At 37.5% G+C, this 27,096-nt stretch overlaps 1 protein-coding gene and 1 long non-coding RNA gene across 3 annotated transcripts in view; one reads left to right on the forward strand and one right to left on the reverse strand.

Annotated features, from left to right (window-relative positions):
• LOC118917334 (uncharacterized) overlaps nt 1-27,096 on the reverse strand; it is a 72,005-nt gene that overhangs the window by 21,075 nt on the left and 23,834 nt on the right. For both annotated transcript variants that reach the window (XR_008992069.1, XR_008992068.1), the window contains exon 2: nt 721-825. This is a non-coding gene — a long non-coding RNA (uncharacterized LOC118917334). The remainder of the gene's footprint in view (nt 1-720; nt 826-27,096) is intronic.
• HMGA2 (high mobility group AT-hook 2) overlaps nt 1-27,096 on the forward strand; it is a 139,844-nt gene that overhangs the window by 2,180 nt on the left and 110,568 nt on the right. The window contains exons 2-3 of the mRNA XM_057486851.1: nt 1,306-1,392; nt 11,295-11,345. Coding sequence (XP_057342834.1) covers nt 1,306-1,392; nt 11,295-11,345 — 138 coding nt within the window. The remainder of the gene's footprint in view (nt 1-1,305; nt 1,393-11,294; nt 11,346-27,096) is intronic.

Here is a 27,096-nt window from a genome sequence, read left to right on the forward strand (position 1 = left end):
ATACCGCGTTAGGATCCAGTTTTACACCTCCCAGGAAGTCTCTGCCCTTCCCCCCGCCCTTGTTTCCCACCCGCCACCCAGCACTCTCTAACTTTACTAATTGCCCCCACCTCTAAAAAATCCAGAAGACATTGCAGTGGGATGTGGAGGTGACTGGAGGTTTTACCTTCTAGTTGAGACAGAGTTCACAAAGAAAGAAAAATGCGCCTCCGAAGTGTTTGCCCCGGATGTGCCCACTGGCGCTAGTGGTCCCCCAGAAGCTTACCCAGATTTCTCTAAATAGGATGCGAATTTTCATTGAAGACTTTCCTGCGTTTTAACTTAATTGTGTCATTTAATCACTGAATCTGAATGAAATGTAAATTGATGATTCACGAGATAAATATTTAGGATCTGGAATATTAATCAGCGTATTCTCTTGACCACTTGATTATTTACTACTTGGCATAGAAACCATTTAAAGTTTTTGCTAAATCTATTGATAGTTTCAATTTTTCCTTCCCAGACACTTCCATTCCTCCTCGCTCTCCGTACTCTGAGTTTTCTCCCTTCCACCCTCGTAAGTTTTTCTGAAAAGATTGTGTTGGAGAAAAATGTTTATTTTTATCAAAGGATATTTAAAAATTTAGGTTGGAGTCCATGGCTTCTTCTCCAAAAGGAAATGGAGAATTGAAGCAATTATCTAGATAATTCAAGCAAAACCTCCCACAACAGACTTACCATAATTATTTGGAAATTTTAGGAGAAATGGAGTTATTTTGAGTTAAAGAACTTGGATAATTGCTCCAGTATTTGACTCAACGTGTTGATTGAGTCGTAAATGACCTACAATGCAGATATACAGAGATGAGTAAAAACCATCTTTTCAATATGGAGACTGTTGTACTATTTATGATGTTAGCTATATATTTCTGTTAATGAAATGGTAGTACAATAGATAGAAGTATTGGTATAAACCGCTTATTATTTCTATGCATTGCCAATTGCATAAGCATGCAAGTTTTACACCTTAACGATGTACAACTTTCTAGAACATGCAACCCTGTCGGCCTTTGTAACCTTTTTGGGGGTTGGAATAAAATCCAGTATTCATATGTAAAATAGAATTTCCTCTTTGAACCCTTGAATTAAAAGTATAGTGATTTCCCCTTTTTGTAAACTCTGTACCATCATCATTTATGCTTGTACTGAGTGTGTTCTAACAGTCCTGTGGAGCAGCACATGCAGAAAATACAACTATAGAGTCAGGGTCAATTTCTTTCAGACATTCTCGCCACAACAGCATTTTTTTCCCCCCACAATTAGGAGCCAACTGGTGAGCCCTCTCCTAAGAGACCCAGGGGAAGACCCAAAGGCAGCAAAAACAAGAGTCCCTCCAAAGCAGCTCAAAAGGTGAGATTTCTCAAGTCAAGTCCTGCTAACTTCCTCAACGACCACAGGAACCTCCCTGTAATTTTCCCATTCTAGATCTGCACCTAAAGATTTGTTGCTATTGGGTAACCCTAGACTCATTTCTTGCCTTTAAGATTAATAAGATCATTCTAAGTGGATACTTAGCATAAAAAGTTCACGAAAATGCTTATAGTTTTTATGCAAGCAAACAATCACCAGACAATGTGAAATCAAACAGGGTGGGTGAGGGAGGAGAGAGAGTGGAGAATGACACAATTAAGATTTGTGCCAGTTGTGAAATAGTAAAAGACAAATCAAAACTATAGATTTTGTTCTGGTGGTGGAGTTTTTGCAGTTTCCTGCAAAAATAATAAAAGTTTATTTACTTTGCCCTTATTTACATGACTATTGCAGATCCAAATCCCCCTATTAAAGTTAAGCACTTTGCCAAATAGATGATAATTAGAAGTAAATCCAATTATGGGATACTGGAAAAAAATGTCATGAATTTTACAGTTTTAAAAGTGATGATAAAGCACAGTTTGTTTACAATGAACCTGCAATATATCATAATCTCTCAGAAAAACCTCTCCATCAGGTGATACAGAAATGCTCTAAATGGGACAATGAGAAGTTTTTTAAACAAATATTTTGCTCATTTATTGTGTATTTTGGGGGCAGGATAGGACCCAGTCAAGTATAACTTTCAATGTTTTTCTTTATAAAATTTAAATTGCATTTTAAAATAGCTTCATGTTGGTTGCATTTGAATTAGCAAAGAGAAAATATCTTATGGTCAATGCATGTATAGAGAAGTGAAGATGAATATAAAATTCACATTTTTTAGCTTTATAAACAAATCAGAAAAGTTTGTATTTTATTTGTACGTTTGTATATTAATTAAACAAAGGTTCAAAAGTAAATTTTGATTTTTTTTTTTAGAGATTTGAGTATACCATGTACAGTATTTGTTAAAAGACTGTATGCTCATCTTTTTGGGATTCCTGTTCTGTGTGGTTTTCCCTGTGTCTGTGGGCACTAACCATATCATATGTGATAGTTTTCAATACTGTAAACTGTCATAGCAACAAGGAATACATGTAAACTTATTTAGGGAGTAACTATGAGTTCTTGTCTGTTTTACTTAACAGTCTTGAACAGAGTTGAAGGAGCAGATTTCTAATATATGTAAATTTAACTGCTTCTCAGAGTAAAGATTTAATTGTGACTCACATTTAATCAATGAACTTTGATGTAGCTCTAAATTAGCTTGTCGTTTAAAAGCCACAATATATAATCTGATATTCCTAACATGAATACTTTCTTTTTGTTATAGTTTACCTGGTTTATTGAATTAACTAAAGAGGGCTAATTTAACAAAGGAGCACTTTTATGTTACATTAGTGTGAGATTTACCTAAGTTAATTTTATTGTAATGAGCTGGAAAAGGAATATCTTGGTAGGAAGCTAATAAACATTTCAGCTATGATGTCATTGAAAATTGCGTCATTATAAAATCTCCCAGGAAGAAATTTCAGATTTCACTGTATGACATTTTTTTTTTTTTGAATGGGTAAAGAGATGCTTCCATCACCTCTGTTCATTTTGAAACGTTTTACCACTGGCTGACAAAATCTCTATTGACAAAGGGAAAGCTGAGACTCGTGCCTAATTTACCACCTAACGCAAAATAACAAAGAAGTTGATCTCTTCCCAAGTAAGGTTTGATTTATTTTTAGTTACTTTGGTGATAGTCATTTACAAATGACCCTGCTAGGCTGCTCATCTTTCTGATAATTGTTCATGTTGTAGGCATACCTTATTACAACTTCCAAAACAGAAGTAGATCTTTTTCCCAAAGAAATCATTCCCTGGAATCTTTCATTCTTCCAGACAAAATTATTTCACACAGTGCTAAGACAAAATTATTTCACACAGTGCAATTATTAAAGTCCCCCTTCTAATAAAAGTAAGTATATTTGCCCATAAATGATTGTTTTATTTCTTTAGTTTTATAAATTATACTTCATTTGGAGAAGATAATACTTTGCAAAATAATGAATGACATTGATGAGTTATTCATGGCATTCATAAATTTAAGGTATTTTTGCTTTCAAATCAGTATTGAGTTTGCTGCAACCCTATATAAACTTGATTATCAAACATATATTGTATTCTAACAAAACATGTTTGTTAGGATTTTGAAAAGCAATCTTCTTCAGAAAAAGTTACACTATTCATAACATGTAAGATCAACATACCCTGGTAGACAGACCAGAATAGATACAAGAAGTCTTCTATGATTAATAAATTGAGTATTCTCCTACAAACTGAGTCTCATCAAAATAAAAAATATATAACAAAAACTGGTAAGTATATAAGAGAACTGAGCTCTAAAGTTAGAGGAGATACAGTATACCCTGGAATCCTGATGATGCTGTGTGTTTAAAATTTCTTACTGCCTAGAGTTTCTTTACCTACAAAGTTTGTGTTTGGACTCAGTAACTGGCCTTGGGGCATTTGAAAACAAACTGCTGGTTGGAAAATTAGCAATGTGAAACTTGACAATGCGTGCGGAATGTTGCAAGACCAAGTGGACGACCGCTAAATGAACACTCGCTTCAATTTCAGGCCATATTCAATATAAAATTGATTTGGGTAATATACAAAACAAACATTTATAACAATACAATTTGTTATGCTTGGGATTTTAGGAAGAGAAGAAAATTACTCTTCAGTTTGCTCATATTCCATTATGACAAATCTCATGGATGAGCATTAATGTAGCGACTCTAGTCACTCCTAAGAACTCCAATCTGAGTGCTCAAAAATTTTTCCTGAACCAGCTTCATATTGTTGTCTTAATAAAAGAAATCAGAAGTTAATATTTTCCTGAATAATTTATCCATTGAGTGTGTGTGTGCCTGTGTGTGTGTGTGTGTGTGTGTGTGCACGTGTGTGGTGACCCTTTTATTAGTGTTTTATATTGAGATATACCTGTAACTAGTTGTCTCTCATTTTCCTTTTTGTTTTGTTTTGTTTTCCTCTCATGTTTGCAGGACTTTGTATGGGGAGAAGAAATACATAATCTCCTTTATGTTTAGGGTTTTTGTTGTGGCATTTTAATCATGAGAGAACACTGGCGGGGTTCACTGATTTTCCAGTGTTTAACATCAGAAGTCAAATTGATCTGAAAGTCTCAAACCAATTCTCATTCAGCTACTTTTAGGAAAAAAATGTTTTTTTTCTAGTGCTTACTGTGGCAGCACATATACTAGAAAGTTTCTTTTTTTCTGAGGTTGAATTAAATTTTAATAGAAGGAAATTGCAAATAAAGATCTCAGGTGTGAGATAGCCCTACTTAATAATGTCACAAATTTGCTTCAACTTCCTTTTGAATGTAGGTATAAGGACCAGACCTAGAGAGCAAAGTGCAGAGTGAAAATATCTAGGTAAAACAAGTATACTTGAAATAATGCATTCAGGTAAGTATTTAACTTATATTTTCCATTTGCTCATACAAAGAGGTCCTGATATAAATTGGATACTATGAAAGCAGATTTGTGCTCCTTCTAATCACATTCCTAGAAATGTGCTTGATTTTCCATAAATGATTACTAACACCACATACAGGTATTTTAGGATGTGAGAATGTGGGTTTTACTCATCATTTCAGATAAATATTAAAGCATAGATGCTGAGGGAGGACTATAGTAGGTCCAGCTGAAGAGAATAATGGAAGGCATCATTATAAGTTAAGTTGGGGAAAGATGGTATTGGAAGTTGTCATATAATTCCAGCCTGCGGTTTCTATGTTACCAGCATGATTTAGTTGGATTCCTTTGTGTTTTAATGGGCAGGTAATTTTCACTTGGATTCAGAGTTCTGAGTATAAAAATGAATCCAGAAAGGTGGAGTTAAGTAAAGCTCATTTGTTGTCTCCATTATCTTGATATTTGAGGCTGACTTACCTAAACAATTGACTCATTTTCTTTCACTTTGCCGGGGAGGACCAAGCCTTTAGGCATCAGTAAATTCTATCTGGCAACACCTTTGAGTGATCATAGATTATGACCCAAATATGGGAGATTCAAATACATGTGAATTGTTTAATGAACTAACTTTAATTTCAAGGTTCCCATAGTTCTAATTCTCTGGATGCCATCGTTCTTTTGACCTTCTTAATCAAAATTTCCCCATTACTTTGAGCTACAACCCTGGCTCATTTTTATCTCAAAAGCTCAACAGATCATTTTGGTAAGGAGATAGAACATAAGCAGACTGGTGTTCTGTTGCCCTTCATTTCTTTCTTGAGAACAGATGGATGCTAAAGAGCACTTACGTTAGTTAAATCATTTAAACCCATCTTGTGTTGTTAGCTGACTTTCTGAATGGAGCCACATAGCTTGGCACAAGGATGGAACAGTGAATTTTTAGATTCTGGAATTTTTAGTTAGGAATCTGTTCTGCCAACTAGGACAACAAGGTGAATGAAGAACTGATTATATTTTAGTCTATTTATCCAATAATTGCTTTAATACACTGCACCATTTTGAATGGCATCTTCTAAGTATGTAGTGACCAGTGCAGTCATTCTCCTTTCTCCAACATTATGTAGGGGGCAGTTTTCTCAGAAGGTAATCTCTGTGAACCCTTGTATCATTGCTATTGATTTTTTCTGATTACAAAAGAGGTGGAGGGATGGTTTAAAGAAGGAGTATCTTAAACTTTGAAATTAACTTTTCCTGTCATTTTGGCCTTGGCTTTAATTTGTTTGTATAAGTGAAGAAAGGCATGTGTAAATAATGACTTGGGTTGACAATAAGGGCTTTCTTGGGTTAAATGAGCATGAACTACAATGGATGATAGGATTTACTTATATTTCCTATTGGAAACTATATAGTGATGGCAAACTTATAACACCTTTTTAAGACTAAAAATGGTTGCACTTAAAATTTGGACTCTTGTAGAACTGGATTATCAAAAAAGGTGCTTAGTCTGATTGATTAGTCCAGCTGATTTTGATGCCAGGGCACTTGATTTGCACTGTTTCGGTTTTTAAAAGTACAACTAAAAAAACTGCACCAAAAAAAAGAATATGTGACTTTCTAGAATTCGGCTAGTTGGTGCCGTTATGTTCTTAGGTCTGCAGGTCTTAAAAATAAATATAAAGATGCATGAAAAGAAAACAAGGTACTATTATGCCCCAGGTTTTTTTAGCTCTCTTTTTTTGTGCAAATGTACTGACTGATTTGGGGTGGGGGAGTTCTGGCTTCCATGCTTATCACAGCACAACATATAAAATAGGATGACAGCATTTAGAATAGCAAAAAGTTAATACTATCTAAAATTGACCCAGAAATCTGAATCGGATAATTCTCTTGGTTCTCAATCTCAGCTCTTGTCCATGTCTTTATAGGAAACTTAGAAATGTTTTACTTGCAACTACTCATTTGCTTTTCACCCTAGAAGTTTTGTTTTGTTTTGGTTTTTTTGTTTTGTTTAATTTGCCCAGGATTGTTTTGTCTTATATGGAATATCTCCCAGAAGAGCAGACCCTTGATTGCCTTGAAATCAGACTGGGTCTCAGTTCCATTAGTCCTGAACTTGGTCAGATCGCTTAATCTCCCATTTCTGAAACAGAAAAATAGCTGTCCTACTTAAGTAAGATAATGCTTAGGCATTGCCATGGAAACTTAAGGAATTAGGAAGTGTTCTTTTTAAGGGTAACACTTTAAAATATGGACGGAGAGAAGAATTAAATTTAAGAACCTAATAAATGCTGTAACTTTTGTTAGATACTTTACATACATATTAGCTCCTTTAATCCTCTGATGTAGGCATTGTGGTCTTAGTTTCACAATGAGAAAACTGATTCAGAGATGTAAACTGTGATGTCTAATGTTCAAGTCTAAAAAATAGTGGCACCTGGGTTTGAATTCACATCTAGTTCTAAAGCTTATGAGCTTTCCACTGCTACATTCTGTCAAATATTTTTGTAAAATATTTGCTATAAGGTAGATTATGTTATCTTCAGTAACCTGAAATGCAGGTTAGAAGTTAGGTTTTGAGAAACCTTTGGAGCACAGCTCTCAACAGGCCCATGAAGGGGTTAGGCATGTGTGCCTACCTTAGCTGATCCCCACACACTCCTGGCCCCCAAATTAACCATGGAGCTATGCCTCTGGAGAGGATAACACATCCAGAAGTTTCCTTATTTGTTAAATAAAAGGGCTAGACAAATGCTCCCTGAAGTCCCACCAAGCTGTAGAATGGCAAGGGGGAAATAAGATACACACACGATAGCGACACTGGTGTTTCTTTTTTCCCTCCCTTCCTCCCTTCCTCCCTTCCTCCCTTCCTTCCGTAAATAGTGAGTACATCTTGCGTACCAGGCGTTAAAGCTAAGCACTATTTCCAAGTTCAGGAATGACAATTGTTAGATGAATTTCCTTTCTTAATTAGTATTTTTTAGTACAGAGGCTGGAGTACCAGAATTTCTTAGAGAAAGAAATAATTACCTTTCTCATTTAACAGTCCTCCCTACCCTCATGAATTTGCTTCTAAGCATATGATAAAATTAAATACATGGTTCTGAATCTAAACTTTTTTTTTAAAAAAAGGGCAAAAATATGAATGAAGACAAGCAGGGAAGAAATAACACTTTCAAAAGATATGATAGATGCAAATATTAGTATAATAGCACAGGTCATAGTTTGAATTTTCAGTTCTTACAAATGCAGAATTTACGCTCTGTCTCCCTTCTGCCTGCCCTAGATAAACAATAAACACTTAAAATGAGTTATTGTCTCAATTATACATTGGTTTGTAGCACAGAACCAAATTCCACTCTGGTGAAGGAAAACCAAATACACGCTTCCATCGTATTGCATATGTTGACATATTAAAAACAAAACAAGCTGAAATGTTTTGTATGTCTTCTGTTGTAAAGCAATATCCTAAAGAGCATTAAACACAGAAAAAATGTTAAAGACAGTGTTTTCCAGTATGTAAAAATCCTGGATCTATGCTGCCTTGCAAACTAAAATCCTGACTTGTTTTATAGCCTCTGTGAAGTTTGATCAGAATGATTAAATAATGTGGGTTCTAAAGAACAATGAAAACCTCCCAGATCGACGCCACACAGCACAGCTAATGTGTTTTTTCTAGATGTAGTCTCAGAAGAGGGTTTCAGTTTACATATAACACTGGTCTGAAGACCAAGGAGCAAGTTTGCTTTTAACAAGTCCAAGTGATAATTGTGATATTTTGCCCCTCAGTTAATGGTGTGAATTTTATTTTTGAATAGGCTTTTTGTAAATGAGATGCTTATTTTGAAGTCCTCTTATTTGCAGGGCTTTCTCTCTGAGAGATTTGCTTTCTGACTTTGAAATGCAGTGAAACCCTTTCAGAAAACCCTGTCAGGAAGATTTTAGATACAGGCAGACATCATGGCCCTGAAATGTAGCAATTGTATGGAGTAAACCTGGCATAGTTCTGTTAGCCTTTAAAGGCAAAGTCTCCACTCCACCTGGCCTACCATCCCTATGCCCATTAAACAGGATTTCTATCTTCCCTTTTTGTGTAATTTACTACTGGGTAAACTGCAATCTTGCAGCTGCTTCCAAAGATCAAACCAGACACTGCTTCTGTATTAGAGAATTTTGTGCTCGTATAACTATGTACTTGCCAAAGGATTTCTTAACAGCTTCATTCTAAAGGTGAAAGATGGGTGTAATGGAATATTTGCATTGACTGAACCTTCTATGAGATTGGACTTACTTGAAGGAAAACTTCCCCATTAAGAGTTCCATCTTGTCAGGAGTGAAAGACCATTCACTGAGCACCTCATTTATGACGGCCACTTCACTCCTCACAGGAAGCATTATCTCCATTTCACACATGAAACCAAATTAAGGTTTTCAAGGGATCTGCCCAAAGTCATAAAGTTAAAATGGCAGAGCAGGGATTGGAATGTAAGCTTTCCAAGTAGTCTGTTCTCTTATGACACCTCCCACTCTCTCTCTGAGACACTGCCCAGAAAGAGGAGGGTGTGATTTGCTGGGTATTCTTGGCTTGCATGTAATTTAATTCATGCCCTTATGACTGAAGGTAAGACAGTGCCACTAGCCCCCAATAATAAATGAATCCTTTGTGGAGCCATTCAAAAAACAGTGATTCAGGGGTCCCCAAACTGACTCTTAGATAGAGCTCCTAAAGTCCACCAGTTTTCCTCTGGGAAATTAGCTGCATGGGTGACAATTTTAGTTAACTAAAATCTCACCTTGTTGCAAATGTGTGGTTGCTAGGGGAAGGTAACATTGTTAGGAGTGGAAGAACCCATTCCTTAGAGGACCACAGAACAGTTCAAATCCCAGGTCTGCCATTGGCCAGCTCTGTACGTGACCTTGAATTACTTAAGACCTAGTTGCTCATATGCAAAATAGGAGAACTAATAATAATACCTCCCTTATAAGGCTGTTGTGAAAATTAAAATAACGCATGTGCATGACTTAGCCCAGTGCATGGGGTATTTTAAATGTGAACTAACATTACAATCATACAGAGTTTGGGTTAATTCCTGGGACCTTTTGGATAGTAAGGCCAGACCAGGGAGATATTTTTTGGTGAGAAACCTTGTGGCTTATTTGTCTGCCTGTCTGTCTGTCTATTTAACTATCTATCTAAGTATCATCTCCGTCTACTTTTTATCAGACAGATTAAAGAGGGAAAGAGGAGAGTCTCATCTGGCAGGGTAGACAGTGTTTATAACAGGTAATTTTGGGTATCTTTGTATCAAGTACCTACTGGCTGCTAACCCAGGTAACAAACGTAAAATGTAAAACAAGCTATTCTGGTTCAGGTTAATATATTTTTGTACTTATGTAGCCTTGGGATGATTCTTATACAAAGAAAAGTATGTACTATGTTTTCTTTATCCCGAAAAGTATAAACATGTGTTATAGAAGCTGTTTTTGATGTGTGTGTGTGTGTGTGTGTGTGTGTGTGTGTGTGTGTTGGTGTATTCAGGAATTGGAGTAGAGATAATAAAGGGAGATTTAGATACAAAAATTTGATTCAAAAGGGGAAAAAAACTGTGATACCAGAGAAATCTATGAGGTAAAGCAATGAAACAAACTGGGAAGGTAGTTAGAAATACATTCATGTCAGGTCTGTGTTGAGTGTGGAATTACTGTTAATAAAGTATATTTTTAATTAACTACTGTTTTTAGTATCCCTAGTTTCCATCACAGGGACAGACGTTAGTGGTTCTTCCAGATTTTGCTGATGTTTGCTTGGTGTGAACTGATGGACAGGTGGTTGTTTCTTGCATGGAATAGGAAATCTAACTATGTGGAAGTGTGCAACTGTTGGGTTTTTTTTAGAATCGCATCATTAACTATGATTTTTCAGAATCCTGTGTGTTCTTACTTAATTTAGACTTGTTCTGGTTAGCGGTGTAAGTAGAAGTGCCTTGTAAATTGTTAAACAGTATATCAACGTTCATATTTTATAACTTCAGTTGTGACGTGGAAAGAATCCTCATTTAGGAAATGTTAATTTTCTAAAATACTAGTTTATGTAATTGTGGATACAAAGGAGTAATTTTTTTTCTGGATGGAAATAAAAGCAAAATGGCTTTTTAAAAGCATTTCATGCATTTAAGAGGAGATCACTCCAGGGTGAGGGGTGCAGAAATACCTCTTTACATCATGCACTGAAAAAATGGGTAGAAGAATCTACTCAAAAATGGTGAAGATGTAACTTAAAGGAGAAAGATTGTTAACACAACCTCAATACCTCATCTGCACACCAGAATGTTCTTACTTGAAATGTGTCCCTTGGTGCAACACTTACAATGTCAGGTAGGAAACGATATGACTTCCTTTTTCATTTTGCAGAAAGCAGAAGCCACTGGAGAAAAACGGCCAAGAGGCAGGCCTAGGAAATGGGTGAGTGATAAGATATAATTTCTGTGCTTTTTTTGGTAATGAAAAATTTCTGTTTTTTTACATGAAAATTACTTTTTGCCAATTATATGAATTTCTAACTTCTGGTTTGATGAATCTTTGAAAGGGTTAAGGCAAGCGACAAATTATCAATGCTCTTTCCCATTAGGCTCCAGGAGTTTACTCAGAACACTTTTCTTTCCTGGGAGTGACTCCTTTTTCTATCTCTTATCAACATGAAAAGAGTCTCCACTCTTCCTTCAAATGGGGTAACAATGAGACAACTTGTTTAGTGAGTTGAGTAACTAAGGTTAAAGGGTATTATGAAACCTTGGAAGTGGATTAAAATACTGATAAAATTCAGATGCAATGTATATGAGATAACTCTTTTTAACGTTTTCTTTTTCTCTTTTTTTGCCTCCACGGCTTTGGACACATCTCATTTTCTAGGTGGTTTGTGTTTTCCTTTTAGCATTGGCTTTGTTAGGAAACCAGGTTTTCGTTTCTAGATTCTCTTGCTTCCCTTAGTAGTCATTCTTGCACACTGACATTAGTGACAATGGCTTCCAGGCAATTGTTCTTGGTCCCACAGGCACACAGATCCTGTATCTTTTTGCAGCCAAAAATTCAGTGATTACTAAAGAGCTTCACTAATGTTAACCAGTTGAACCTTGTTCCCTTGGCTGCTACACTACCCATGTTCTTCTGATCTGTCTTTCCCCCTGACAGAGGAGAAAAGTCTTAAAAATGAATAAAACCATTTCTCAAGAAATATGAAGGCATCCTCTATACTCAGTATCCTCTATGATGGGATCTTTCACTTTGCTTTTCTCTCTTCCCCAGTTTATTCTTCATGCTGCATCGTTTTTCAAAGTCTCTTTGCTGCTATACTGGATTATATTTTCCTGCTAGTTTGCCTGCCTTTTTCCTCTAAAGTTCTGCATCACTTTCTATTTATACTTTGGTATTGCCTTTCATTTAATTTATTCATCTTGTATTTTTTTTTTCCTCTGCTCAACATGTGTTGGGATTAGATTTCTAAGCACAAGGAAATAGGGATGATCTTCAGATTGAAAACATGTCACTGTTACAGTGTAACCTTGAAGTAGAGCATTTCACTCCATCTTCTGGCCAATAAATGAATTCTCTCCAAACCTACCCTCCAGGTGGTCATCATCTAGACTATGATTGATTTCTCTTAACATTAGGGAACTCACTACCTCTTAAGGCTACCTCTTCCTTCCTAGAAAGCTCTGAACATTAGACAATTCTTCCTCCTGACTCCCTGTGGCTTCTGTTCACTGTCCCTGGGCCTCCCTCCTGGAATACACTGAGGAATTGTTTTCACTTTTACTCATGATAGCCCTTCAAAGATTTGATGAAACATATGCCCTTTGTTCTCTTTTCTGGTTTGAATATATCTCCAATTCTTTCATTTTTTCACCCCCATAAAGGAACATTCTTGTTATTCTCTTCTGAGTGTATTTGTTTTTCAGCCTTTTGGAATATGTCACCGGAACCAAGTGTCATATTCCAGTTCTGGGTTCTCTAACCAGTGGGTTTATCATCTCTCTTGTGCAGGTGGGTGCAGTTACCTATTTCTGTTTAGTCAACCACCCCAAAGCTTACTAACGTAAAAAAAAAAAAGCCATTTTTTTTTTATGATCATAGATTCTTTGGTGAGAAATACGGGCAGAGCACAGCAGCAAAGCTTGTTTCTGGAGCTGCAGTTGGGGGTAGCTCTAGTGCTTAGGGTCTAGACTCCAAAGGCTCCTTCACTCAGGGATCTGGTGGAATTGCAGGATTGGCTTGAAGTCTGGGTGCATCTGGAGCATCCACTCAAGCACCCGCACACAAAGCCTGCCCATCTCGCTGGTCCCAGGGTACATAATCAGCCTCTGACACACACTCAGGGCTCCCAGAGAGAGTGTTCTAGCACATGAGAAAGCTGCATGGCCTCTTTTGACTTTGTTCCAAAAGTCAAAAAGTGCTATTTCCATTATCCTCTAGCGAGCACACTGTTGACCAATTGGCAAGGGCACACATACCAGATATAGGCTTTTTTCTGAGCATCAGAACTTTGAAAGGATATCCTATCTCACTGAACTAATCATTGAGAAAGGCCTGTATAAACTTTCTAATAGGTGATATAATAGAAAATATGTTCTTTGAAGTCATGAGATTAATGTTGTTAAAATGAGATAAATTGCAAGCAAGTGCAATGAAAGCTAACCAGATTAACAGCTTCTGTCAAGTGTGGCCTCTTCATCCCCCAGCCCAGCTTTAGTGAGATATAATTGACATATAACACTGTAAGTCAAAGGAATATGGTGTGTTGATTTGATACTTACATATTGCAAAATGATTACCACAGTCGCATTAACTCACCCCTCCATCACCTCACATAATTACCATTTCTTCTTATTTTTTTGTGGTGAGAACATTTAAGATCTACTCTCATAGTAACATTCAAGTATAAAGTGTAGCATGGTTAACTGTCACCATCATGCTAGATCTCCAAGACTTATTTTTTAGCTGGAAGTTTGTACCCTTTGACCAACATATCTTCATTTCTTCTATTTCATCCCCTGCCCACCACCATCCCACTCTCTGTCTCTGTAAGTTTCACTTTTTTAGATTCTACATATAAGAGAGATCATACATATTTGTCTTTGACTTATGTCACTTAGCATAATGCCCTCAAGGTCTGTCCATGCAAATGCCAGGATTTCCTTCTTCCTCATGGCTGAGAAATATTCTACTGAATATATATCACATCTCTTTTCTGCATTTATCCATAGATGGACAGGTAGGTTGTTTCCACATCTTGCCTCTTAACTGGTCTTTCTGTCTGTCATCTCTTCCGCTTTTGGGCTGTCCTATAACGTTCACCAGTTACTCTCTATAGGTTACAATCATGTCAGTGCTCTTCTCAGAAACCTCCTGTGGTTCCACAGCCGGCCACTGTATTAATTATAGCCTGCTCTAGGACTTTGAGGTACCCACAGTTTCCACCACCTATCCTTATGGCTGGAATAAAGAATGAAATAATTAAAGGACCTATTTAATTGTTTCTTCTCAATGGAGTCTTACTCATTTAAGGGAGATCTGGGTTCCGGGAAACTGATCTTCATGCTGGATAAGAAACCCACGTGAGACATCCACCACAGAAACCTTTGCCTTTCTGGGAATAACTGGGCCATCTTCATTGACTCTTGTGGTTTCTACTCTTTACCAGCTGTGAGAATGGAAAATACTGTGTAGCAAATCATTACAAGGCCCAGATATGGTCCCCAAAGAGGGGTTGGTCTACTTAGAAGAGGAAATAAAAGGAAATTGTGTATTTTTTCTAGACAGTGTGTTTCCTCTTTACTTGTATATCTTCTGTTGGGTTGAGTAACCAGCCGTTCACAGCAAAGGCCTTCAGTTCAATGGCATTCCTTTCTGGAAAGCTTTTACTAAAGAAGTAAATTATTGCATTTTCCATAGGAAATGGGCTTGTACTTTATAGTAAGTTCAGTTCTTTCCAACAGTGTCTTTCACTGATTTCCTTATATTAGAGATATATTTTTGAACTGACTGGATTTACTAGGTACCTGGCTTAAGAGCCAAATTGCTCCCTTTTTATTCTTCTGGGTTGTTTTGTTTTAAAGTTCTTTTGCTTTTAAAAAGATGTTTTGTAAACCTTACAGTGTTATAACAGGCCTGGAAAATAATATGTAAAGCATAACCTTCTCATCTGATGTGACTGGATCAGTAGTTGGTAGGTTACTCAAAAGTTGATTAACCAAAAATAAGTAGATGTGGGAGAGAAACTTGAATCAGTCTTGCTTCTGCAAGGGATGCAGCATTGGCCAAGATAAAACTTATCTTAAGTTTTAAGAGAACTTAAAATAAAATACTGTTTATTTTATTCCCCTTCGTCTTTTTTTTTTCTCCCCTGAGTTTGAATTTTATCTCAGATCTACTATTTTGATGATAGTCTGGATTTTCTCATGTTTTGGGTATGGAACCCATGAGAGGTAAAGGAAGGAGAGAGAAGTGGGAGCTAACTGTTGTTTTGGTCCCATAGTTTGGAGCTCAGAATCTGGATTCAGATGGCTTGGGCTCACATTCTGGCCCATCACTTGGGCAACTATGGGATCTTGAGCAAATTACATGACCTTTTAAAGGTTCAGTTTCCTCATCTTTCAAAAGGTGGGACATTTCTCAGAGAGTTGTTGTGAGGATTAAGTAAGATGATGAGTGCAGATGGCTTAATAAAGGCATGGCACATAGTGAGTGCTCACCAAATGCTAGAAATTATGGTTAATTCCGCTGTGCACTTTCAGGTAGATATCACCAACAGCCTAAACCCTGATTACTTATTGCTACCAGAAGTTACACACTGAGAGAAGTGACAGCCATCTATGCACCAAACTAACCCAGTACCTGTGGTGGTATCATTATGTCTTCAATACATCTATGCTTAATATTCAGTTTGAGAATTGCTTACAAATAATTCTGAAATACATTTTAAATCTATTTGCAGTGAAGGTAGAAATTTTACATTGCAGCTTATAAGCCTTTCTGATTGTGGAAGTTTGGTGTCATTTGTTTATTCATCAATTTGAAAAGTAGTATTTCTGCTCTTTGCCTCAATATGCAGATAAACAGAGTGCTGGTAATACAATATAGGTAGGTCATGGGGAAGGCAGTATAGCACGGAGAAGACAAGTAGTGACTCTATAACATCTTACTAGGCTGATGGACAGTGATTGCAGTGGGGTGATGGGGGACTTGATAATATGGGTGAATGCTAAAGCCACAGTGTTGTTCATGTGAAACCTTCATTAGATTGTACATCAGTCATTCCTTAATTAGAAAAAAAAAAGTACTGGTCCTTAGCACTGCTGTAGAATTCCCCTTAGTCTTTTGCCAATTGAAACTAGGTATTTAATGTTGGTGTTTCTCAGTTTTTGCCTAGAAAAGGGGCTTATCACGTAACTGAGTTGGTGGTATAAAATATTAGGAAAAAGTTTTAGTAAGTGGAGCTAAGGCTCAAGAATACAGTGAAATAATAAAGATGCTAACTTTGCATATGAAATGCTCCATCCAGATGTTGCTTAGGAAGCAACTAGCTCTTGTGGAGAAAAAGAAGGAAGAATGAAATAATAAAGAATAGATCAGTGGGAACAAAGTTGTTTTTAGGTGTTTTATTTTCAGAATATCTTTATGAGAAAGGAAATTAACAACAGAAGGGAAATACTCCCCAATATGAATTAATGGCTTTTAAGGAAAAAAAAATCATTCTGGAGATATTGAGATTGACCTAAAAATTGACCCAAGGACCAGATGCTGAAGCTTAACTTCAACTGGTCACTAGAAAGTTACTAACAAACCCCAGCTGTCTGCTCGGGTTGCTGATTCTCTTTATTTGGTAATGGGGTGTGTGCAGTACGTCGATTTAAAAATATGCATTTCCATTCCATCTCTTTTTGGGGGGAGAGTTGTCTTTTATTAAAGAGCTTGTGATACACAGGAAAGTGATGTAATTTCACTTGTTAGTCAAATATGTGAGGATTTTAGATAGGCAACAAGGGCTTTTTGTTTTCCCAAGTGTGTAGAAATCTATGAACTTAAGTGATGATTTAAAGATCAGGTAGAAAAAACTAAGTCAGAATAAAACTACTATAAACTAGACTGAAACTCTGGAGTTCTCCTAAGGATCTCAAGCATTAAGGTATTGATCAACCTGAAAATCTAATGTTGAAGTTAAAACTTTTTTCCTCCAGATGTTTGTCACTGTTAACTTTTAGCCATGTGTAACTTAACAACACTTGCTTTGTTTAAACTGAAATATAACTCTGATGCATAGAAAGGAATATCCATAATATATACTGAAGAAAAGTGCAACTTTTTACAGGAGTCAGAGGAGAAAAATGACTTGGATATAACATCAAAAATTGTCTGCTAATGGAGTGTGTGAAGGCAAAACCATTTCCCCTTAGAAACTTGTCATAATAACATGCTTTAAAAAAATGGGGAGATGGTCCCTCTAAAGCACGTGGTTTTTTGACATATGCTCAGTAATATAAATATAAATCTTCTGATGTATATGATGTGTTCAAAGTTGGTGAGCATTTGCTGAAACTATCACCTTTGCACAACTTTGTGATAAAAATGGACTACTTTTTAAACCGCAACAAACTCCACGGGGAAAACTGACTTAAGAGTTTATCTTGTTTTTAACAGCTTACTGAAAAATTCACTCAAAGGATTATTTTAAACTGCAAGATTAAATATGAATGGACTAATAAATAAATCATACTCAGAAGGCAAGACTTGGGTTTGATCATTAATACTTTGATTCAAGATTAATCTTTTTTTATTTGTTTGAGTGCTGAAGTGCTATTCTTAAGTATTCTGTTAAATGAAGTCTTTATAAAAAAGACTGACAACCTGCTCTCCTTGGTCATGCAGTTGTTTGGCATGGCCAGCTTCTGTCCTGACTGTTCAGGATTACAGACTCCATCCAGTCTTGGGATCTGTTGCTCAAATGAAGTTGTCACAGAACCACGAGAGCCATGTGGTCTTATTAAACTATAATCAAGGGAAGAACGTGTTTTTCTCCCACTTGCAGTTGATGGGCAAATTACAGACGGAGGTAGTTCTGATAAATGTGCCGTTTTGCTACACAAATAATCAAATTAATAAAATCCCGGTCAAGACAGGTATCTCAAGTCCCCTCTAATTAAACAACACGTACTAAGGAATCCAATGACCATTTTATGACAGTAATGTGTAAATAAAGACTTTTGCTACACTACCATATGGTTACCTATGCTTACCCAAATATGAGCATTTATGGATGGCAATAAGTATTTCTAAAGTATTGAAAAGCCCTCATGATAAATAAAATTGAAATGCCATATCTTTTTTTTTTTTAACTTGGTAAGATAGGTAAAACTACTCCATATTTCAAGAGAACACTTTGTTCTGTTTTTAAGGGTAGAATCTGTTTTTAAGTTTTTTGTTTTATATCAAAGAATGCTTGATTCTAAACTGTTCAGTATTTGAGACAATTATTTAATCATTTTTGGCAAAATTTCAATCTGACGGGATTTACTTGAGACTACCATCTCTTTTCTGGATTGAAATATGGACTTTGGCATTTTGATGAACTAAATGCCTTTGGATGGGGCACTTAATTTACCCATGCTTTTTCTCCTGTTTAAGTGCCTGACAGGAGCATTTTATCTTTAACTAATGACTGTCAAGCATTTAGGGTTGTAAACCATAAAAACCTTTATTGCTACAACCAGCTCTGTTACCCAGGGACTGATCACTGAGTTTGTAGATGGTCTAGCCTCATGTCCTCTTCTTTGCTTTGTTTTCCTTGCTCCCTCCTGCTGCCTGCCCTTTGGCCATCTCACCACTCATTAGCACCTCCACCAGATGGGGGGTAGGGCCAGGAACAGGGGTTCAACTGGTAAAAGGCTTGGTGGGAAAGAGGCTGGGAGTAATGACAGATGTAAGGTTTTCTGATTATCTATCAATTTGATACATCAAGGCTACCCCCAAACTCTGTCCACAGGGGTAACTCGGTGCAGCCATGACACTGAAATTCATTTTTTAATCTATTATTCATGCGATTTTTACTGATATCTATTATTACTCAATGTGATTTTAGAGGTAAGATAAGGTATCTTTTTTAGAATGCTATATGAAACAAAAGTCTCTTTTTCACATTTCCTCAGTATTGATGAGTGGCTGCAGGTCAGGCTTTGTTTAGCAACTCTTTGCCTCCTGTTCCAATCCAGAATTGCACTGAATCTGCTATCACATTAGACTATGATTGTGGAACGATAGTTCTTTAAATTCAGGCAAAGGGAGATTGCCTTATGATGTGAAAAGCTGCTTGGGTGATAAAAGACCGTATAGCTAACTGTAGCTGTATGAGCAAGGAAGCCATGCATCATTTTGTGCTATGGTTTCAATGCATTCACCCAGAAAAATGCACTTTGACTGTCTCTTTGAACATAGTACGATGCAGAAGGCTCAGCATGTAAGACAGACAACATAGATATAGAAGAAACTGCTTGAGCACTTTTCATTCACTTGTCTGTTTGCTTATCTCTTGGCTGGACCATTTAAACCCTAGGGCTCTAATTGGGAGACCCTTTGATTCTGTGCTTTCCCATTTGTCTAATTCCCATTTGTCTAAACATTTTGCTGAAGTCATTGACAGTATTATGGATCAAGCCCTGTGCCAGGTCCTGAGGATATAGAGGCTGAAAAGATAGGTGGGGGGCTGCCTCTGGGGCACTCCCCACGTGGGGAGCTGGAAAGGAAAGCCTGGTGCTAGCCCTTCAGGTTACTACTCTGTGCTTTGGAGGATGAGAGGCTGGATGAAGTTCCAGTTTTCAAGTATTTTGAGCTCTTTAGAATTGAACAGTACTTACCCAGAAGTGATTATGTTGCTTTCCAAAGTCCAGTAACACTCCGTATCATTAAGTGAATTTAGCTATATACATAATTTATGAGTTAGTTGTATTGGTGGGCCCTGGGTTATATTCCCTCATTATTACCGCAGCAGATATCCAGGCTAATGTCAAATGTGTACATCTATGATCTCTCAAAATAGCAAGTCAGATTTTATCTCATAAAGATAGGTCTTAAGTTGTTAGATTCAGGCTCCAAAAAGAGGAGGGAAAAGGGAGTCAGAAAGACCAGGATAATCCCACCGAACCACCACTCAACACAATCACCGTATTATTTCTCTTCTCTTTGTTCATGCTGAATGTGATTTGTTAATCAAATAACTTCAGATCTCTAGGTGTTAATGCATCTAATTATATACTTGAGTATTTCTGAATAGTGCTACACTTTGTATTTAAAAATGAGCTCCTTGAGGGTAGGAAGCTTGTCCTGTTTTTGTTTTTTACCCTTGGCACCTATGACGTAGGAGGGAATACAGCAAAGTGATAAAGACCTCAGACTGCCCAGGTTTAGGTATCAGCTCATCAAGGCAAGTCGCTCATTGTCAGCAGCTCTAGTCTCCCTGTGCTCAAACAAAATGCAGTAACAGTTCTCATTTCATAGGGTTATACTGTAAGAATTAGATGAGAAGCCATCAGAAAACTTTACTCAACATGTAGCATGCACTCAACAGATCATAGTTGTTGAAGCTAGTGCAGTTCCCTGCCCGTGACAGGAAATGTTTGGTGAACAGAATGACTGTATTTCTTTAGTATGTATAAAGCATGGTCTTTGAATTTTTACTTTCCAGGAGTGAATGTGGATTTGAATTGCATTCATTGGCTTTTTTTTTTTTTAACCTGATCATTTGTATTTTCAAAGAGGTTACACACGGGTTAAAAGTACAGCCTGTAGGCATCCAAGCAGTGTTTGTATTAATTTCAAATTCCAGCTTACCCTTTTCCACTTAAGAAGTAAGCTGTGAGCTACTATCACCCAGGCCCAATACAGACTTTGAATACCTTCTCCTATGTTAATGTTTCCATTCCTTCACGCCTGGAAATAGCATTCTGCTTTCCAAAATAGGCTCTAGTGTTGTACCTTAAAAGAACTTTTAGACCATCAGCAAAACAGAGGACAGCTTTGATGGCCAAACCTCACAAAATCATTTTCGAAGGTAATTTCTGATTTTTTTCCACAAAAACTCATTTTAATTGCCTGTCTCCCATTTTTCTTTACTCCTGATTTGTAGTACTAACATTCAACTAAAGGAAAGAGGAAAATCAGTAACAATTTGTTTCTTTGACTTCTTTCAAGGGTCTTTTGAAGCAGTAAAAGTGACACATGTAAGGATTCATGGGGGGGAACATCGAGCACCCTAGGTTTATATCACTAAAGGAATAAGGACTTCACAGTCAGAATAACATAGGTAGCAAAGCCACATAACTTGGAAGTTTAAGCATTAACATTACCAATAAAGGAAGGGCTGGTCTGCCAAGTTTTCAGACAATCCAGATATTTTCAGTCTTAAGGGGGCACCGTCTCACCTGCAGCACCACAGCCCAGGGAGGTGAAAGCATCGTCCTGTGTGGAGGACGGGATCCTAAGATTATAGCTGATAATGTTCTGTAAGGTACTGTTTGGTTTGCAGTCTTTTATCATCCCTGAGCCGTTACAAATGATTCTGATGGCAGAGAAGACATAGATCAACCAGTGTGTGTCGGAAGCTGATCCTGGAGTATAATTTCCTTATTAAAGAATCTTAGTCCCTTTCTTTCTTTCCTGCCGTCATTATTCTCTGAAATGGCTCGACTTTAATGTTCTTTAAATTCCCTAATGGAAATAGACGAAGCACAGGCAGGCGGTGTGTGGGGGGGGGCACTCTCAGTTGATAGAGCTGGGGTGAAGCTGTAATGTAGGAACATGACCATCTCTGTGTTGCCCCTTCCTCTGAAGAGACTGACACTCAACGAGTGGTAACACTGGGTGTACACCTTATGAATTCAGAGGAAAGGATGGAAAAATGATGTACAATAATGCTGGCCATCCTATAACGTGTTCACTAAATTTTAAATTTCCCTTTCAAGAGTAAGCAAAGTTTGATTTGACTTCCTTCATTCCTCTTCTTTCTTACCTTGGGGCCACACATTTCCTATATGTATTGGATGGAAATGAACTCATTCCCACTCCTGATTCTTCCCCTTATAATTCCTTTTGCAGCAGTGGTATGGAGTTTAATGATATGCTGTTTGGATTTGCCATTTCCAGGCTATCAAACAAAGGCAGTGGTGGCTCCTGTGTTTTTTATTTAGTAATGTTCTTCCAGGGATAGCCAACAATTTTTGCGGACATTAAAATTTATTCATGAATCAGCCAGGCTTAGGATTTTGTGTGTTGTTTTACATCCTGTTTAGGTAATTGATGAGCTACACAAAACCATGGAACATGCATAATTTTATAAACAATAAAATGGTGACTTTGTTTAATACATAGTACTGATCTGTTTGCAGTTAAATAACCAATCTCAGTGGAGATCGAAAGGGACCCTGTTGGATTGTTAACACCTGTGGGAACAAAACCGATCTGTTATCTCACTTGCATTGTTGAAACCTCTTAGGGTATTCACAGGAAACGAATTCATGTCATACTCACTTATACCACATTGTTTCCTGCTGTGATAAAGCCAGTGAGCTTTTATGTACATCCTGGGACTAATAGGATGTTCAATGTACATAACTTGTATAGTGTGAGAGGGTTTGGCCATACATGGTCACGGTATGAAGAATTCCTTTGGGTCTAAAATTTATTTTTGCTATAAGAAGAGTTTTCTGCTTGGAAGTCTTATCATGTGGTATGTATTTAGCATTACTATTTACTATTCTTTTAAATAAATCTTACAATAAAAATTTAGACTCCTTCCTCCCTCCACCCAATTTAAGAAGCCGGCATCGTATATGCTTAAGGCAATGACAACTTTTAAAATCTGTGTGAAAATTTAGGTTTTTCATTTTGAGATTGTATCTTTCTATGGAATTTTTGGTCTGAGAAAATGTTTAGATTATTTTACTTAGAGTCTTGAAACCATCTTGGGTAGAAAAAGCTCCTCATATATGAAAAAAAGCCATCTAGAAATTTCATGAGTACCCTTGGTAATGGTGTACAAGCCTAACCACCCTGGCTGTGGCAGTAGGGCCTTAATACATTCGACCTGAATTTCTCCTTATATGGTTTTCAGTCCTTTTCCTCTTGTGTTGGTGATAAATAACATCTGGTATGTCCTTCAGAATAAATCTTCCTATTTGGGGTAGTGTACATACTTCGGGTCCTGACAGATAGGGGTTTACGTCCTGGCCTTACCACTTACTAGCCTTGGGCCATTGTTATCTTGTTGAGCACAAATTCCTTCTTGTGTAAAATGAGGCTGATAATCCCTCCCTAGCAGTTTTATTGAAAGTGTCTCGTTCCTGGTAAATGCTCAAAACATGGTACCTTGTGCCATTATTGTTAAAACCAGTGAGAATTTAAGTCAGGTTTTTCTTTTCCACAAAAGAAATGTCCTGTGTTTCTAACTTTCTAATCCTGGTTCTAAATGAGACTTCGGATGGTATGATAGGTTTATAATGAAAGGCCTGCCTGATTTGCTTTCTGACCTGGATGTCTACCTCTATGACCTGCACCCCTACATATAGGCATCCACATACCTGTATGGATAAGTCACTTAACAATCTTGAGCCTACTGACTCCTGTGTAAGTAAGACGGGGATGGTAACTATCAGATCTTCGGTTGCTTCCCCTCTGGGTTGTACTGAGGATGATGTAAGAAAGAAATTTTTAAATTACAGAGTATCATACAATCTTAAGGTGATAGCATTATATATAATCAGCATTAATACTTTACAAGAGGGTGAATGAAATTGGTCCTGTTATTTATATGACTTTGAAAACTTAGGTCACTGTCTTTAGCCTCACCCTTGTCCTACACAGCAGTTAGGAGACGTTTTCATCTTCAATTTTCATCTGCTTTTATGGTTGGAAGGCTAAAAATGACAATGTTCAGATATATTACAGACACTGTTAAAACAGTTCCAGTGTTAAAGGTATTGAGTCTGTGGGCAGAGAGCATGTGTCAATAGCAGGAGAGGACAGTGTCCACGTCTGCAGAGATACAGTCTAAGGGGGAAGGCTGGGCTCGCAGACTGATGTGGGGAAGTGAGAACGTGATGTTGGAGAAGACAGGTGGGAACATTGTGTGTCCGGGCTTTGAGAGTTGAACCAGGAGGGCTGTCTAAGCGTGCTGAAATTGGGGGAATGTAAAGGAGAGTGGACATAGAAATTTTTAAATGAATATTCACACGTGCTGTTGGTTTTAGTTTTAAAATCTACTGAATATACAATATGTCTGTAGAAGCAAGAAGCTTTTTCCCATGTTTGATTGGTATTCTCCTTTTTTGTTCTGTTGCCTCAATTCAGTTTGGTTCAATGCTTAAGTGAGGCTGAAAGTACTGAAGTTTGGGTTGTAAAAAGTGGAACTTAGTTAAATATTCCTGTTGATTACCTTACCTGCTTCTGTGTTCTAAGAAAACTAGTCACAGGGATCCAGCTGTCCATGTGGGATTTGTAGATGCTGCTGCCCTGGGGCCCTGTCCTCTATGGCTGTCTGTGACCTTAGCCACTGAATCATGTAATCATTTTTGGCCTCCTAAGTCAGTGATTCTGAGTGGGCAGAGTGGTGGTGTGAAGTCATGTCTGGGGCATGAGCCTGTACCCTCACCGCACATGGGACCCACCCTTCCTGGTCTAGGCAGCTCAATACACAGTGCTTGGCGCATAGTGAGTGCTCAATAAATTTAGTTGCTTTTCCCGTCTCTCTCTGGATCTCAAATAGGAATATCCACATTTGAGAACACCACCATCACATCAGGTTCCCCAATTAAAATCCGTAGTGAAGGCTGAGGCAGACGTTTGGGAATGCAGTTCCAGACTCTTAAATTAGGAAAGATGATGGGATTGGTTTTACAGCCAGGCTTCCCATGCCCGTGGATCATTAGATCTTTTACAGGATTAATGAGTTTTAACTTAATACAAAATTGATAAGCCATGTGCAATATTGTGACATTTGAAAGATTCAGTATGAAAAACACTGTTTGGACCTCTCCCCTCCACCCACCTCCCTCTCCAAAAAAAAAAAAAAAAAAAAATGGTCAGAAGGAAGGCCATCCACGTTGTCTCCAAGTTTCTAGATAGGAAAAACATCAAACTAGAAAGGAATCTTCTGATAGCCTAACACATTTATATAGTTTTTAAAATAAGAAGTTTCTTTTCTGCCCTTTCTCTGGTAGAGAGAAAAATTAGATTCCCTTTTCTCCCTTCCTCCTTTACCTCCAATTCCAGCAAATATATCCTTATTTTTCTTTTAAATTCAGGTAGCTGCAGGGTCACAGGCAGTTGTAAGAAATTATATGGAAAAAAACCCTTGTAACTTTGCCCAGTTTGCCCTCGGTGGTGGCATTTTGTAAAACTATAGCACAGGCTCTTGACTAGGATGTTGCCTGACTGCAATCTCTCCATCAGCTTCAGATTTCCTCAGTTTCATGTGTGCTCACGCTTGTGTGTGTAGTAAGTTCTTTACAATTCTACTACCTGTATACATTCATGTGTCCACCACCAGAGGTATTCTCTTTTAAGATTTTAAGTTGCTTCAGAGGTTTCAGCACACCCCATGATGACAGACATTAAGATGTCCTTCTCTCCTAAATACACAAGAACTTTGCATGGCTAGAAAGGTGGAGAGTGGAAATCTGGCCCTTGGTTCTTGTCTGTGGCTGTGTAGTTACTCTCTCACATTCCCTCATTAGAAAGGGCTGGCTGGCCCAGCCAAAATCATAGGTGGGCTTGGCACACAGTGAACTGTTTGCCTGGAGTAACTTATGCTTTTGTACTGTGTTAAGAGTTCTGCCAATTTCAGAGGCCAGGAAGCAAAGAGTTGGCCTAGGAGTGTAACACACCTGCTTTTCCTGAGGCCATATATAACAGGCTGATTTAAGTACCTGTTTGCCCTCCTGGGATATATTGGAACATGTCTCTAGAGTCCTAAAGTTGTGGATAAACACTTTATCCCCCTGGAAATTTGTTTCACACAGATTTTAAAAGTCCACCAGGACAGCTATTCACTGGGGAAAAGTCCTCTTAATTGTACTTTGGTTATCTGGCTCAATCTCTAGAATGAATTACAGTAGAAACCTGTTATCTTGAGACCCTTAGTAGTGTCCACATTTGAGAATGCCACAATACCATTAGGTTCCCCAATTAAAAAAAAAAAACTGTAACTATCACACACACACACACACACACACACAGAGCAAATTTGTTGAGGTGCAAACACTTGCCAGATGGCCAAGCTGCCTCACCAGCTAAGTATCTCAGTCCTATAGCCCAATCTGAGAAAAACTGGATTTGCAAATAGCCCAAACTGTGAACATAAAATTTGAGAATGACAAAGATCTGTTGTGCTCTGCTAGTTACTCCTGGAAACTGAGTGTTTGATTAAATGACCAAATCTATATGTTGGTGATGTTTGGGTGTAATAACCCATGAGCAAAAAAGCTGTAAGTCTGATCACTAAGGAATCCTTTTAGAGAATAAGGTTAGTATATTTGTTGCCACCTTTTGGATCCTAAATCCCAACTATGCCATGGCATGTAAAGTGCTTCTTTTCCTCTTTGGAAGAATACTTTCCTGTTGGCACTTTAAAAATTCGTAATTTATAAGAAAAGTTCTCTATTTTTTGTGGTTAACAATTACCTTATTTAGACAAACGCTTACTTTACATCAGCTGGAGACATTTTGAAAATCTTGGCAGTGCAAAAAAAACCTATATATTAAAAAAAAAATTATTAAAGAGCATTTATAAAAGGACAGGCTACTATTACTTCCATAGCAAACTTACCTAGGCCTTACTTGATCCAAATAACTGTGGTCAAACTGCTGGTGTGGCCATTGAAGTTTCCAGTGGAAAGCCCACACTTCTATTTCCTGTGTCCTCTTGTCTGTCTGTCACTGAGGCCTTGTCTCAGCAAGGCCAGAGGAGTAAATTTTTTGAGTATGAAAATGTTGGCCTGTCTGGTGCTTGACCTGCCCTAGACTTTGTTCAGAGACGATGTAGTTGAATTTCCTCATATTCTGCAGGTAACCAAATGAGAGCTGAGACCAAGTGAGTGTCCAGCTCAAGGTCACACGACCTCATTAACTGGGATGAGTGTGAGGTTTCCTGACTTCCAGCCCGTTGCTTTTCCAT

This window comes from Manis pentadactyla, chromosome 10 (genome assembly GCF_030020395.1).
Source record: "Manis pentadactyla isolate mManPen7 chromosome 10, mManPen7.hap1, whole genome shotgun sequence".
Taxonomy (NCBI): domain Eukaryota; kingdom Metazoa; phylum Chordata; class Mammalia; order Pholidota; family Manidae; genus Manis; species Manis pentadactyla.